Here is a 14,099-nt window from a genome sequence, read left to right as displayed (position 1 = left end):
CAGAACCCTGGACGAGTGTTTTCCAGTCGATGGCTCGGTAAAACTCCCGAAATAGGAAATTGAGTCGTTGGGGTCCCGGGTTCGATTCCTGGCTGTAGTGGCGTGAAATATTAGTTTTAAAGGCAGTTTTCACTGCAATATTTCATTGTCTCAACAGGCGATGATATGCTACATTTGTCGTTCCAATGCTTTCTCTAATTGTCAAAAGTAGTACCTGCCCACTAGCAATCTTTTCACCGTGACTTAATTAAATTGAAATACTTAATAACTTTTTAATAAGCGGTGTAAATCGCATGATTATGAAAATTGTCTTTTGGTGACTTATGGGCGTCGGAAAAATAATGATAATAATCTAGATTGACGTTTACCTACCGCGCAAGAGGTCTCAGGTTTGATTCCCGGCATGGTTGACATGAAATATTTATTTAAAAAGGTGTTTTTACACTAGGATATTTCATACTCCCTGGACTAGCGTAAGATTGATCATATTACTTTCATGTAAAACAAATAAAATAATCAAGATACACCGCGATTGGTGTACCAATGCAGTGCCCTATGCACCATTAAGGGTGGAAAAGTAATGATGATGAAAAAATTGATGTTATCGAGCAAAAAAAAAACCCCATAGTGGAAATAGATATTTGTAACTGAATTTAAAACAAGTAAACACAGTTCCTGCCACTATTCGTGTTTGCAATATGGTCATGACGAAGAATGATAATATCCGACATAACCCCACCGTAGAATTCGCCAAACTTATAGTAAAAGGGGCATCGAAAGCAGTAGAGTTAATTTAAATTAAAATCGCGGTTTATTAAATTGAAATTTTTAAAGAGTAGCTCGTTTGTTGGCAATTTTTTTTTTTGTATGAGGGAAATTGATGGGAAGACGCACGGTCTTCAAATAATGTCCTGCCGGTAAAACTTTATTAATCCGGAATATAAAAAAAGAGTTTCCCAAACTCAGATTACATTAAAAACTAAGGGCTCCCGTCGTTCCCCGAATTACTAATTACTGTGGAAAACGAACTTTAAATTGAGTTATTCTAAGATTGTTCAATAATCTCTCAATAACATGGACGATTTTGAAGAAAGTTCGGGTTGTGGTCCCGTGGCTAGTGTCTTGGACTCACGGCTCAAAGGTACGTGGTTTGAATCCCACTTTATCCCAACTTGATTCCCATTTTTTCTAATAGTTGAGTTATTTACAACTCGTTGAAAATGGTCCTCAAAATTAAATATTTGGGTAAATCATAAGAACGAAAATATTACTTTTCTTAAAAAAAAAAATTACTGTAAAAATACCTCTTTTTATAGTAAATGTTAATTAATTTTATGTGTGAGTTTTAAAAAAAATGTGTCTCACTGAAAAGTTACTAGATTTAGTGGGTGTAACTAAAAAATAACAGCATCATCATCATCATTCCCTTTCCGCACCTAATGGTGCGTAGGGCACTGCATTGCTACACCAATCGCAGTGAATATTGATCATTTTTGTTAGATGAAGGTAAGATGATCAGTCTTACGCTTCAGGTACCAATCCAGGGACTATGAAATATTCTAGTGTAAAAACACCCTCTTAAATAAATATTTTATATCAACCATGTCGGGAATCGAACCCGAGACTTCTTGCATGGTAGGCAAACGCGCTAACCATTACACCTTGCGGTATAAAGGCCGACAAAATAACACGTTTCTAAATATTATTCTTCGCATTCTAAATCCTGGGGTTTGGTTTCCAGCAAAGTACTAAATCTCATCCTCCACTCGTCTCTATTCTCTGCAGCCCTCTTCAGCTCAATACATGAGGCGCAATTCAAATCCCCGCACACTTGCTCCAAATACTCCCGTCGGCGTCGGGGGCACCCTCTGTAATTTGTCCCCTCAGCCATTCCCTCTATTATGTCATGCAGGGGACCCTCATGGCGTATAAAGTGGCCGATCCATTGGACTCGCCTCTCTGAAATGGTTTTGATCAGGTGCCTCCCTTCTTCGATTCCGCTAAGAACCTCATCATTAGAGATGTGGTCTCCAGGAAATTCCTGATATTCTTCTGTAGCATTACCCCTCAAAGGCCTCTAGTCTTTTTTTATCTCTTTCGGCAAGGCACCATGTCTCACAGCCGTACATCAATATGCTTCGTACATATGTCTTGCCAAGTTGCTTGCGGAGTTATAGGTTTATATTATTCGACTAAATATTATAATAAATAGACGCTGTTCTGGACCACTGAATGAAAAAAAACGTTTTCGGTTACGTGGAGGGAGGGCTTTTACTGTAGCAATGCCCTGTGCGGAAAATGAAAAATGATTGTTGAAAGAAAATATTAATTCCATTGTTTGATGTTCCAGATATTTTTGGGGTGGTGCGGAGACTGGGATTTTGTGGATTCGGGGTGCGTGTACGCCTTCTGCATGGTCCTGTGCGGGGCGGTGACGGCCATGGTGCCCCTGCTCACGTCGTACTACGCTCTGTGCGCAGCGTCCGGAGCCTTCGGGCTGTTCATCGCGGCCAACTACTCCCTCACCAGTATCATCCTTGTGGAGCTCATCACCCTGGAGAACTTCACCAGCGCCTACGGGCTGCTGCTCCTCGTGCAGGGGGTGGCTAACCTCGTCGGTCCGCCCTTGGCCGGTAACCGCATTATTAAAAAAAAAACAACATATTTTTACGAACAACATGAAGTTATATTGTGTTCCCTGAAGCTCTGATTACTCATTGTGGGACCAATTCTAACAATCTGGAGAACATTTTAGAGAAGGGGTTTGATCTTTATCCAAAGATTGAAAACTGATTCGAGTCTACGAATTCTTTTTTTAATAAAAAATCTGACAATGAGGAAATTCAAGATTTTTTTCAAATTTTTTATTTCTTCGCCAATATAATTTTATGTATCGTATTATCAGCGCCATGATTTTTTGCGTTTTGGAATTACTGCGCGTGTGATGTCACAAATTCTCTTCGGTAAGTTCTGCTGATTTAAATCGGCTTCCCATAAACCGGAAATCTATCACAACACTCTGTCATTAGTTGATTCGGAAGAATTAGTGACATTGTTCAAAGTAATTTGTTTTTATTATTTTTTAATACATTTTCAAGAAACTTCAATTTAATGCTCCTACAATTTTTCACCGCGAGTAAAAAAACATTTTTATAACCAATTTCCTATAGCACTAAACTTTCTCGTTGTTTCGCCTTATTCGAAAAGGTGTGAAACAATCTAATTTTTCATTTCTTTTTTTTGAAGTCAATCAAATTTAGACTCAAATCGGTGTTTACTTTTAATATTAAGATTATAAAATGAAGTTCTATAAAATAAACGCCAACTCATTAAAAAATTAAAAGAAAGGGATATGTTTATTTAGGCATAAAAAAACTTTGATAGCAAGAAATTAAGAAAATAAATAAATAAAAAATAAGATTAAAGGAATACCTTGCAAAACACAATGTATAAAGGACTAATAAAAAGTGTTAATGTTTTATATTTTTATTAAATTAAGGACTTTTTTTAAAGAAAAAAAATTATTTATTTTCTTATGATTTACCTAATTATTAAAATTTTTGTTAATGATAATAAATAACTCACTAGAAAATGGGAATTAAGTTGTAGTAGAGCGGGGTTTAAACTTCGGACCTCTGACCCGTGAGTCCGCAACACTACCCACGGTACCACAACCCGGGTCAATTTATTACACTCGTATTAATAAATCAGTGGAAGTCCCTACAAGCGCAAAAGCTTTTCTCTCTTTTTTGGAGAGTAACAGCATTAATAATAAAACTTGATATTATACTTTTATGATATCTAATAAACTGTAATAAATGTACCTTAATTATTGTGATATATTAAATAAATTAATAAAAAATAATAGCCATTCTTTTCTTATGGCTTATGATCTGTCATGGTTTGTTTAGAGCGATCACTTTGCACACTGTATAACATTCGTAATTCTGCTTGAATTTCCTCATTTCTGAAATTCTTATATTTGTTGATTTTTGCGAAGTAAGAGTTAAAACCTTCATCGGAATTATTTCACTTACTAAGGGCCTTCTCAAAAATGTTCTCCATAAATGTATATATTTTTTATTTATTTAAAACTTAAAATACGAAGAATAAGTACTCTGGCGGACTTATTGCTAAAAGCAATATCTTCCAGCCAACCAAAAAACAGATTGGTCAAAAAGAAGATATCGGTCAAAATTTTGTACTAAAAACAACATCAATTAAAAAGATACATAAATTTAAAAAAAAATCTAATTAATTAAAAATAATCGCCGTATTTTAATTGGGAGATAAGGCTTGCACATATTAACTTCAATAAAATAAAAAAAGTAAATTATGTTATACATGTTAAATGATGAGGAATGTGGGATCAGATAGTGTGTTTAGAAGGAGAGAGAAAGAAGAACCAAGGAAAGAATAAAAGGAATAAAAATACATATTTAAGAAAAATAAAAAAAAAGCAGTAAAAGTCGGGGAGTTCAGGATTCTGGGGATATATAATAATGTTTCAGGTGTTTCTTGAAAGTGGCTAGAGAAGGTGCATTTTTTATATGAAGAGGTAGCTCATTCCAAAGTCTAGCAGCTTGGACGGAAACGGAATAGCTGAAAAATGATGTGCTATGTCGAGGAATGGAAAGTGTTCTCTCTCTCTCCTAAGAAGAGCGAAGCGATGTTGCATATCATTCAAAATATTGTTGATTAAATAACGTGTTTTGTATTTCTAGGGTGGTTATACGACCTCACTGGTACATACGAGCTGTCGTTCTATCTCGCCGGCTTCTTCATCTTCTTTTCCGGATTGCTTCTCCTCGTTCTTCCCATCAACAAAAGGTTAAGAAAGTACCGAGCTCTGCGCAGGAGAGAGACGGCCTCGGCTTCCACATCCAGTATAGAGGAAAATACTGGAATGGTGACTGCCAATGGTATTTGTAAAAACGAAAAGAATAATCGAATATTTGTCTGAACGATAGGGAGCTTGCAGAAAAACACATGTACTATCAAAGAAAAGAACAGAAAATTTTTAAAGAAAATATTTAACATTGTGTCACTTAAAAATAGCAGTCAAATAGAATATCACGGTGTAACCAAAAAGAAGTTACAATCAGCAAAAAAATTCATTTGTAGTTCTGATTTTTATTTGTTTAGAGTAGTTTCTCAAGTTAGATTTGAATGAAACTAATGTCTTTGGTTTATAATATGTATTGTAATGATAGACAGTTGCTAAAAGGGCAACATTGACCTTTTGTAGTTCGTACTCGGAAATACACAAGTAGGTGTATTTGTAGATTAAAAAACAATTTAAATTCGATTCTAAAGCTAACATTGTGATAATAAGTAGATTGTCATTTTGCACAGTATATCATTTTAGTTTAGCCATTGAGTTATCATTGTATATAATGATCAACTTTTATTTGTGGTAATGATTTAGGTGCCAAGAATACGTAAGAACGTTTCTGATTGGCTTTGTGTTGACTCAACACTGTTTTTGTCAATATATTTTATTAGAAGTTGTTAATACGAACAATTAACATGCATGTTTAGGGAATTTTACCAGGAATTATGTAATATTTTAAAAATACATTTTAACCTTTTTCACTAAATCATTGATTTTATGATTACACTTTTTTCATTTATATACAAATTAATTATGTAAATAATTTATGACGGTTTATATACTACTTGTCATGTCAACTTATCTACTTAATGTAGGTTCTGTCTAATGTTTAAAAATGTTATTATTTGAATACAGTGAAACCTCAATATTCATCAACTCTGTAATATTTTATAGTCGTCACATTTGAATGACAATCGTTTTCCCCCATATTGATTAGTATTTTCCATATTCCATTCCGTCACTTCCACCGCCGCCATCACTTGTGCTGCAACCCCATGGTCAGAATTGTAATTACTGTTGACTGTTTTGCTTTAATTGATAGCAACTCTTGTTCTTAACACTTACCTTCCTTTTCTTCCACTTCTATCACTATGTATATCTATTTTCAAATTCGAATTTCAGTTATTTTTTATGGGAAAAATTGTTTCTATATCCGTCATACGTCGTCATTCGGTGATGCTACAATGCCGCGTAAACTAGTTTTTTAAAAATGTTTTACGCAATCAATTTGTTATAGGGACTAAGAGTCTTTAGTTTCAAATTATTGCCGTTTTTACTCTGAATAATGATAGTTTTTCTGATACACTTGCTGTATTTTTGGTTGATCAAAATCATAAGCAATATATTAACAGAACACTTTTAAGGTTCCCCTGCAAAAAAATTTAGTTGATAGTTTTTTTCTTTTATTTAGGAAACATACAGTACGGTTACATAGTTTTATATTTTACACAGTTAGGTTTAACTCTAATGGGCCAGTGAAGTTTCCATATTATATTATATCTAAGGTTATCAATGAACTATTTTTTTTTTTTAAGTACAACAAAGAGAAGGAAAAAAACATAAATGGAAGTAGTTTAAAAATTAAAATCAAAGTAAAAAAGTAATTAAATGTTTGTAGTTAGTATTTAAAAATGGAAATAATATTAAAAATGAAGAAATTTTTTTTGTAAAAGTAATTAAAAGGTAAGAATGAAAAACATGCTCAGATGTAAAAAAAAAAAAAAACATTTTCAAAAAGGAAAAACATTATCCGGTATTGCAGTATCACCGACGATAATCTGTATTATTTAGACCCCTAGGAACAGATTAGCGATGAATGTGCAGGTTCCACTGTATTTTGTTTATTGTATTTGGTTACCATGTAGTATATCTACATAATTAATGATACCTACCATAGCATCTAAGAATTTAAATATTTTCTGCAATTTTGATCATGTTGATGTACGATAATAAATTCTTGTATCTTATTTTTTATATATTTCAAAGTATTGTCTATGTAGATTTTGTCCCGTAGTGTTTCATTTAATGTACAATACAAATGCGCTCTTTGTAGAGTCCATATTTTGATGTTACAGTATTGGAATAACATAAGTATTATATTTAGATAGATATTTCAATAAATTGTTGACTGCTTCCGTTTGTAGCAGCAATACCATATAATATTAAGTAGGTAAATCCCAACCACTCCAAAATCTATATTTTGAATGATCAATCTTTCTTCATGTTCTGGAAAGAATATCACTACGGTTTTGTGAAACAGTGTTGGATGTAATAAATTGACTTGCAGGAGTTGGAGGTTTGGTCCAAATGGATTTCATCATTTGGTTTGGAGTTTTTAAACTAAGAGATTTTGTAAGGAAGTTTGTAATGTTTGGCTTTGCTTAATATTTTTACCTCATTGATAATTCATATTATTGCTTCAATCGGCTTTTAAATTACAATGTATGGAGCAGTTTGTCATTGAAGAGAAATGTGAAAATAAAATTCATATTGCCTTTCTGTAGCATTGAGATAGAAACAAAACAAATAATATGAAACTTCGCTATAAACTTTCAAATAAAATCTTTAAATGTCTGATAAAATTTAAAATTTCAGCTCTAATTTCTACAAAATGTTGAGTAAAAAGCGGGGTCTATGAAGATGCCTTAAAAGGGTCCGAATTCTGGTTGTATTTTATGGTACGGGTAAAAGAAGAATGTCTTATGATTATATTTCGTACTTTTGCAGTTAGATGTAACAGTCTTGTATTTTGAATTCCTGCTATGAATATGTCAAATTCTAGAGTCGGTTGAAACACGCAATACAATATAAAATAACAGAGTAAAAACGCATTCATGCCTTTTAATATAAAAATCCAAAATTTTAACCTTAAATTGACTACTGCTCAATCGTTGTAGGAACTTCAAGTTATCTAAGTCTAGGTAGTCTTGCGATTTATCAAATTATTCTTCTTGTATAGGTGCAAAAATACGAGTCTAACTACTGTAAAATTAATATTTAACATACATAGAATGTTAACATATTTGGAATATATATATATATATAGATAGAATTTTAATAAATTTCTCTTTGAACTTTGAATATAAAGTTGTTACATTTTGTGTTTGTATTTTTAAGAGATTCCTCAAAAATGTCACTGAATTTATAAATGCAATTTTAAGTAGAAATAATGTCAAAAGATGAAAGTCTTACATACTTGCCACTTTCAATTATATTTGCCTTAGATACCTGTAGCGGCATGATACGGTGTCTATTAGATGACTAGAAACAGTATACAACGTCAAACAATGAAACTATAGATAGGATTATAACCCGTACTATATATTAGAAATTGTGCTTATAAACGATTTATTAGATTTAGACTACTTTGTTATTATTAATAATAAGTACAGAAATTCTTTCTTGTTTGGCTTAACATTATACTGAAGATATGTTATTACATTTTGTCCATACCTATCTTTCGATGAAATGTGCCGTCACGTACAACCTGTTGATATTTAATTATTTTTGCTAAACATTAAGAATCACAGGAGCAAGAAAGCAATATGGAATTATTCTCAAATATATTTAAACTGAATGAAAAATTTACATCCAATTCAGTTACTAAGTTATAGCAATTTATAGTTATAGTATTAGTATCATAATAGACCATGCATGTGCCTCATATACTTGTAAATTCCAATAACAATTCTGGTTAATGTTAAGTGTTTATATATAAACTATATTATTTGTGAGTTAACAAACTTGGAAAGTAGTGATGTGTCTTTTCTTGGGATGTTATAATATATTGTAATGATTGTTGGCAGTAAGGGGGAACGAAAATATGAATGCAAGACCTGAGACCATGATAACAACCCCATTGCACATCACTAAGAAAAATAACTTCATTTGTATGGTTTTACAATATTTATTATTTACCGAGACTAGTAATTTGGACACCATATCGGTGCGCCCCGGTACAAGTGTTGTGAGGATTGTAAATAATATTGCATTGCCAAGAGAAAACTGTTAATATTGTGATTGAGGGAGATTGTATTATCTGTGATCTTGTGGATGTGTGCACACCTCTTTATTTTATTATCAAATATTATTTGTCAATATTTTACTTATCTATCTGTGTATGAATAAAGAATATGTAATTTTGAAATCTAAAAATATTAATTTATTTTAAGACTGAATTGGTGTTTTATTTAGAGAACCATTTGGAAAATCTGATGTAGAATTATTTGGTTCAAATGACGGAAGTAAGCAGTCTGCTTGCCAACAGCTCTGCTCCAATTAGTGAAAGAAAACGGCTTCACCCGAATAACCCAGAGAAGTGATCATCTTCCGACCACAAAACCTCCGTCCTATATTAAGCACTTATTTTATGATGTGGCAATTCATAATCGAGTATCCCAAAATAGATACTTGAATTACCTTTACTAAAAAAAACTTATTCTGGCCGTTTTTCTAGTATATTACTACTTTGAATAAATAATTACATTTTACTAATGTTTTGGAGATTCGCAAAACTCTGAGAGTGGTCATCAACTAACTTGAACCGTTTAATTTAATTAGTTTTGGGTTGGTGCATAATTTTTAACAGTTTAGTAAAAAAAAAACATTTACAGTTTTTGAAAAAAAAAACCCACTGAAAATTAATAACTAATGACATTAGTGATGACTTAAATATTTTGGCAACCTCATGGTGTAATAGCCAGCGTGTTTTCCTACCAAGCGAGAGGTCTTGGGTTGGATTCCCGGCATGGTTGATATGAAATCGTGGTTGGTTAGACGGGCGTCGTGGCGCAGTTGGTTAGACGGCCGACTGTGAAACTGGCGTCGCGGGTTCGATTCCCACCAGTTGTAAGAAAAAAATCCATGAAAGGTTTTCTTCTCCATTGGTTTGGGTGTTGTGGTGAATTTTTAACTACCTCCTTCCACATCCCCTCTTTCCCACCTGCTGAAAAGCCTCTAAAATAGAGGCTTTGCGGGTTATTCCCTTTAAAAAAAGAAAAAAAAAACATTTATTTAAAAGGGTGTTTTCACTCTAGAATATTTTATAGTCCAACTGATCATCTTATCTTCATGTAACTAAAGAAAAAAAAAATTATCAAGATACTCTGCGATTGGTGTATCAATGCAGTGGCCTATGCACCATTCGGTACGTAAAGGGCACGATGATGATGATGATTCATTATCTGGTCGAATTACTAAATAAATACGAACTATATGATGCGGAAAATATTAAAATACAAAATGACACAAACAGACTACAAAGACAGCAAAATAAAATATTAAAGTTAGTATAGGACCTCCTATATCTAATAACAGCAACTAAAGAACTCTTTAAACGAACTAAGCAACTCTTTAAACTAAAATCCTTAAAATTTATTCATAAATTAGCCACTGATGTAATTGCAGACGAAGAACTAAAACTTGAAAAAAAATTGTAGTAAACATGGACACAATAAGAAAATATCAGGAAAACATCATATACAACCTTCTAAAAGGAAACAAGGACAGTCAAGACTAATAAACCAGGGACTGAAATTATACTTTTTCTTTATTCAGAAGCGTATTACAGTCGAACTCCGTTAATCCGAACTCCAGTCATCCGGATTGCCAAATATCCAGATCATTTTCAGGAAATAAAAAATAAAGGAGAAGTTCTTCATTATAATTTAATTGCCCCAACAACTTTGCTGGACATGTTTTAGTAAGTTTTTGATGTGAAATGCAATAAAATCTGGCACTCATTAATCCAGATGATTGGAATTTTACTGTATTATCATAATACTCCATTATAATAATACACTAATACAGTGTATTCTTATTATTATAATGCGCAAGGATAGGTGATATTGAATAATATCTGATACGATTTTTTTAAGTAATTGGTTGTCAATGTTTCTTTTTTGGGTGCAGGAGCCATCTTCAAGGTAAACCCTGCACTCCTCCGGTGGTAAAACTCCTTATCCTCAAACTCCTGCAATGGTAGCTGAAACGTCAGAACAAATCCAACACACGCGGTATTACCCAAAAAAGAAACATATTGATAACAGTGACCGTGAAAACCTTTGCACCTATTTAATTTGTTGTCTTTCTTATTTTTAGTGGTGGGGGTCAGTGATATGCAAGCTCCTGACTTCACTGCGACCTGAGAAGATCTGTTTTGACAAATTTGCTGTCATGTTATATTTTTTAATAAAATTCCAGCACAGTAAATAGTAAACAATTTAATATTTTTGAAATCCCTTATTGATTTTTTTGTAAACAAACACTTACGTTTTACTGTTCATTTTTTAATATGCTTTTTTTACATGGCACTGCGTATAACGTATTGTCTGTCTAAAAAGGTTCCGGTGTATAAATTTATTGCAACAGGAAAGAAACACTTTTTAAAGGGGAATATGGAAGGCATTTACAGGGCTAATGAAGTGTCCATTTGCTGGTTTGAATGGCTTCCCTCTTGGTTGCAATAAATTTAGATATGAATAATTCAGAGTACAGCTTGTCTACAAACATTTTGACATACTCAAAACATTGTTTATAATAAATTGAATTGAAAAGTTACCCATGCTCATTTATAAATTAGTTGAAAAAAGTTATTCATTAAAAAATTCTGAGATTAACATAATTAAAGTAAAAACATGCAAACCTCGTCATTTTGGAGGTGCGATTTGTCCTGGATAAAATTGCTAAACATTGCCATTAACCGTATTGCTTAAATGCGATCCATTATGAAGAAATAAAACAGGAAGTGGCTTAGCTTAGTTCTTTTATTATAAGAATAACACGGAATATGAGCGAGTGTCCATACTTATAACTGAAGAGTGGATAACTATAGAATAGGGTCAGTTTACTTCTTGGCAGCGGCTCCGACTTTGGTCTTCTTGGTTCCGCGGACCTTCTTCATCCTGTTCTTCCTCTCCTTGCGCTGCTTGCGCGTCGGTCGCACCTTCTCGTACAGCCCGTGCCTGGCCAGCCTGTGCTTGGGCTCGAACTTCTTGGCGTTGTCGAGGGTGTCGTAGATGAGGGCGAAGCCGGTGGACTTGCCGCCCCCGAACTTTGTCCTGAAGCCGAACACGAACACTACGTCGGGGGTGATCTTGTAGATCTTGGCGAGCTTCTCGCGGATCTCCGTCTTGCTCACGGTGGGTTTACCGGGGTGGAGGACATCGCAGACCATCTGTTTGCGAGCCAGCAGCCTGAAAAAGAAAATCAGTCAAATACATTTATAAAAACAAAAAATAACACCATCCACTCGTATAGACATAGGTATATATCCTATTTTTTTTTCATTTTATATATTTCCCTTCCGATTGGACAGTGGTTGGTTTGAATTAAATCTCATTTAAATAACATACTGGGACACTTTTGTTGCAGAATATTTTTTATATGGACACAGTATCTCCCCCAGTATCCAGTATCTCCCCAGTACTTCAGTTTCACACAGGTTATAGCCGTCTTATTTAGTAAATACTGCAAACGTGTTAATCTTTTATATTTTTTCGTAACAGGTAAAGAAGCACAATTATTACGGTAGAGGATTAATTACTTTACAAAACATCCTCACTGGATAAAAGTGCAAGATAAAATCTTAACCACCGCACCACGTGGGTCTTAAAGTTAAAAATTTTGCTTCTAGTGGTAAGATTGTTTGAAATGAAAAATGTGACGGTAGATTTTTAACATTAAAATATGCTATTTATATAAACAGTAAAAGCGAAGCGATGTTTCAGAAAAAAAACTTAAAACCTACCTGCTCTCTAAATCCATAGCATGGGATGAAGTAATAAATTATTATAGTTAAATTTTAGGTCAAATCAAATACAATAATGCATACAATAAATTTTTCCCTCGAGGCATTATATTGAAAAAAAGGGTGCTGTACAAGTTATCCATAATAATAATCCAAAATTATAAAGCTATTGATTGAACTGCAGAATTTTCATATCATCGGTGATACTGCAATACCATGGAACTATGAATGGATTTTTTTGGCAGGGGAAGATCCTACAAAGTGTTTTGTTAATATATTACTTACGATTTTATTTATCCAAAAATATCGCTAGTAGAATCTAAATAGCAATAATTTAGCAGCATTTAGTTCCTGTGAAAAAAATTATTGCAGTGGAACATTTTAATTTAAAAAAAAACAAGTTGTGTGGTATGATTAGCTTATTGCACAAATGCACTTAATAATTAATTTTACCCAGGTTTCAAACAAAAATGTGCATGTTTTTTTTAATGCAGCAATGAAATACAATTAAATTGTTGAAACTTATTGTAATAAGTATCTTATAATTCGTGACACAAAATTAATAACTGATATTTTATTATGGTTTGTCACCTGACTTTTGCGTCACTGTTGAAAAACCTGTCGATATTTCATTTTTATCATTTCAACTTTCTTCTAAAAATAAAAGATGTACTTAAATATTGTTAAAATAAACGTATCAAATAACCGGGTAGCCTATGGTCGTTTTATAATATAACTTTAGTATGACATTCTACAGTAGCTCTTCTAAAAGTTGACCACTGTACAGCACAAAATTTGTGTCTACCCGGTAAGGACGCAGGAACGAAAAATATGACAATTTAATTATTATGTTTTAAGTGTTATTACTTATAGAGAATGGAGACAATTGAAAAAACTCGTAGTTAACCTATAACGAAATCTAATTCTAAAATAAAACTGACGGCACACATTAATTTAACCGGAGCTATAAAAAAACAAGTAAAAATATTACGCCACTGAAAGCTGTATTCGATGTACGCGTGTAAAATATTGAATAATACACGTTCAATATACAAAATACGGTGCCACGATAATGCGAACACAAGATGTTATTACTTCTTAGAGTATGATATATCGAACAGAAAAAAATTAGGGAGCGAACTAAAGTCATTTCGCTTTTCTACACGCTTTCTTCGGAGTTATAAATAATATAAAAGTTATTCCGCTGCAAGTAACGCTGTAAAATTAGGTTAGGGCGAGTGACAGTACTGTCAAGATGGAATGTGTTATTTAGTAGATAAAAAAATATTTTAACACTTTGATAATTATCCTACCTGTTTGTCATGAATTTCCGCGTACGGATAGTCGCTGTGCCGTCACTCATTTTGGTTTTATGTCAATTTTTGTAGCAAACAACTACAAAACGCCACACGTGTTACCGATAGTAATGGCGGAAAGGAAGCATAGAGCTTAGAAACG

At 33.1% G+C, this 14,099-nt stretch overlaps 2 protein-coding genes across 5 annotated transcripts in view; one reads left to right on the top strand and one right to left on the bottom strand.

Annotated features, from left to right (window-relative positions):
• The window catches only part of LOC148277223 (monocarboxylate transporter 12-like), a 130,475-nt gene extending 125,458 nt beyond the window's left edge, over positions 1-5,017 (top strand). For all 4 annotated transcript variants that reach the window (XM_088233177.1, XM_088233180.1, XM_088233178.1 and 1 more), the window contains 2 exons: positions 2,351-2,633; positions 4,725-5,017. In XM_088233177.1, the coding sequence (XP_088089303.1) occupies positions 2,351-2,633; positions 4,725-4,963 (522 nt within the window). In that variant the 3' untranslated portion in view covers positions 4,964-5,017. The remainder of the gene's footprint in view (positions 1-2,350; positions 2,634-4,724) is intronic.
• Positions 5,018-11,640: 6,623 nt separating this feature from the next.
• RpS24 (ribosomal protein S24) lies at positions 11,641-14,078 on the bottom strand. Its single transcript, XM_088233182.1, has 2 exons — positions 13,955-14,078; positions 11,641-12,087 (listed from the first exon to the last, which is right to left on the bottom strand). Exons 1-2 carry the CDS (start codon positions 14,002-14,004, stop codon positions 11,739-11,741), a joined length of 399 nt encoding a protein of 132 aa, XP_088089308.1. The 5' UTR covers positions 14,005-14,078; the 3' UTR covers positions 11,641-11,738.
• Positions 14,079-14,099: the final 21 nt, after the last annotated feature.

This window comes from Micrasema longulum, unplaced genomic scaffold (assembly GCF_059751315.1).
Source record: "Micrasema longulum isolate JH-2025_06_02 unplaced genomic scaffold, ASM5975131v1 h1tg001067l, whole genome shotgun sequence".
Lineage (NCBI taxonomy): Eukaryota > Metazoa > Arthropoda > Insecta > Trichoptera > Brachycentridae > Micrasema > Micrasema longulum.
Note: the sequence above shows the minus strand (reverse complement) of the source record. Positions and strands in the feature narration are given on the sequence as shown.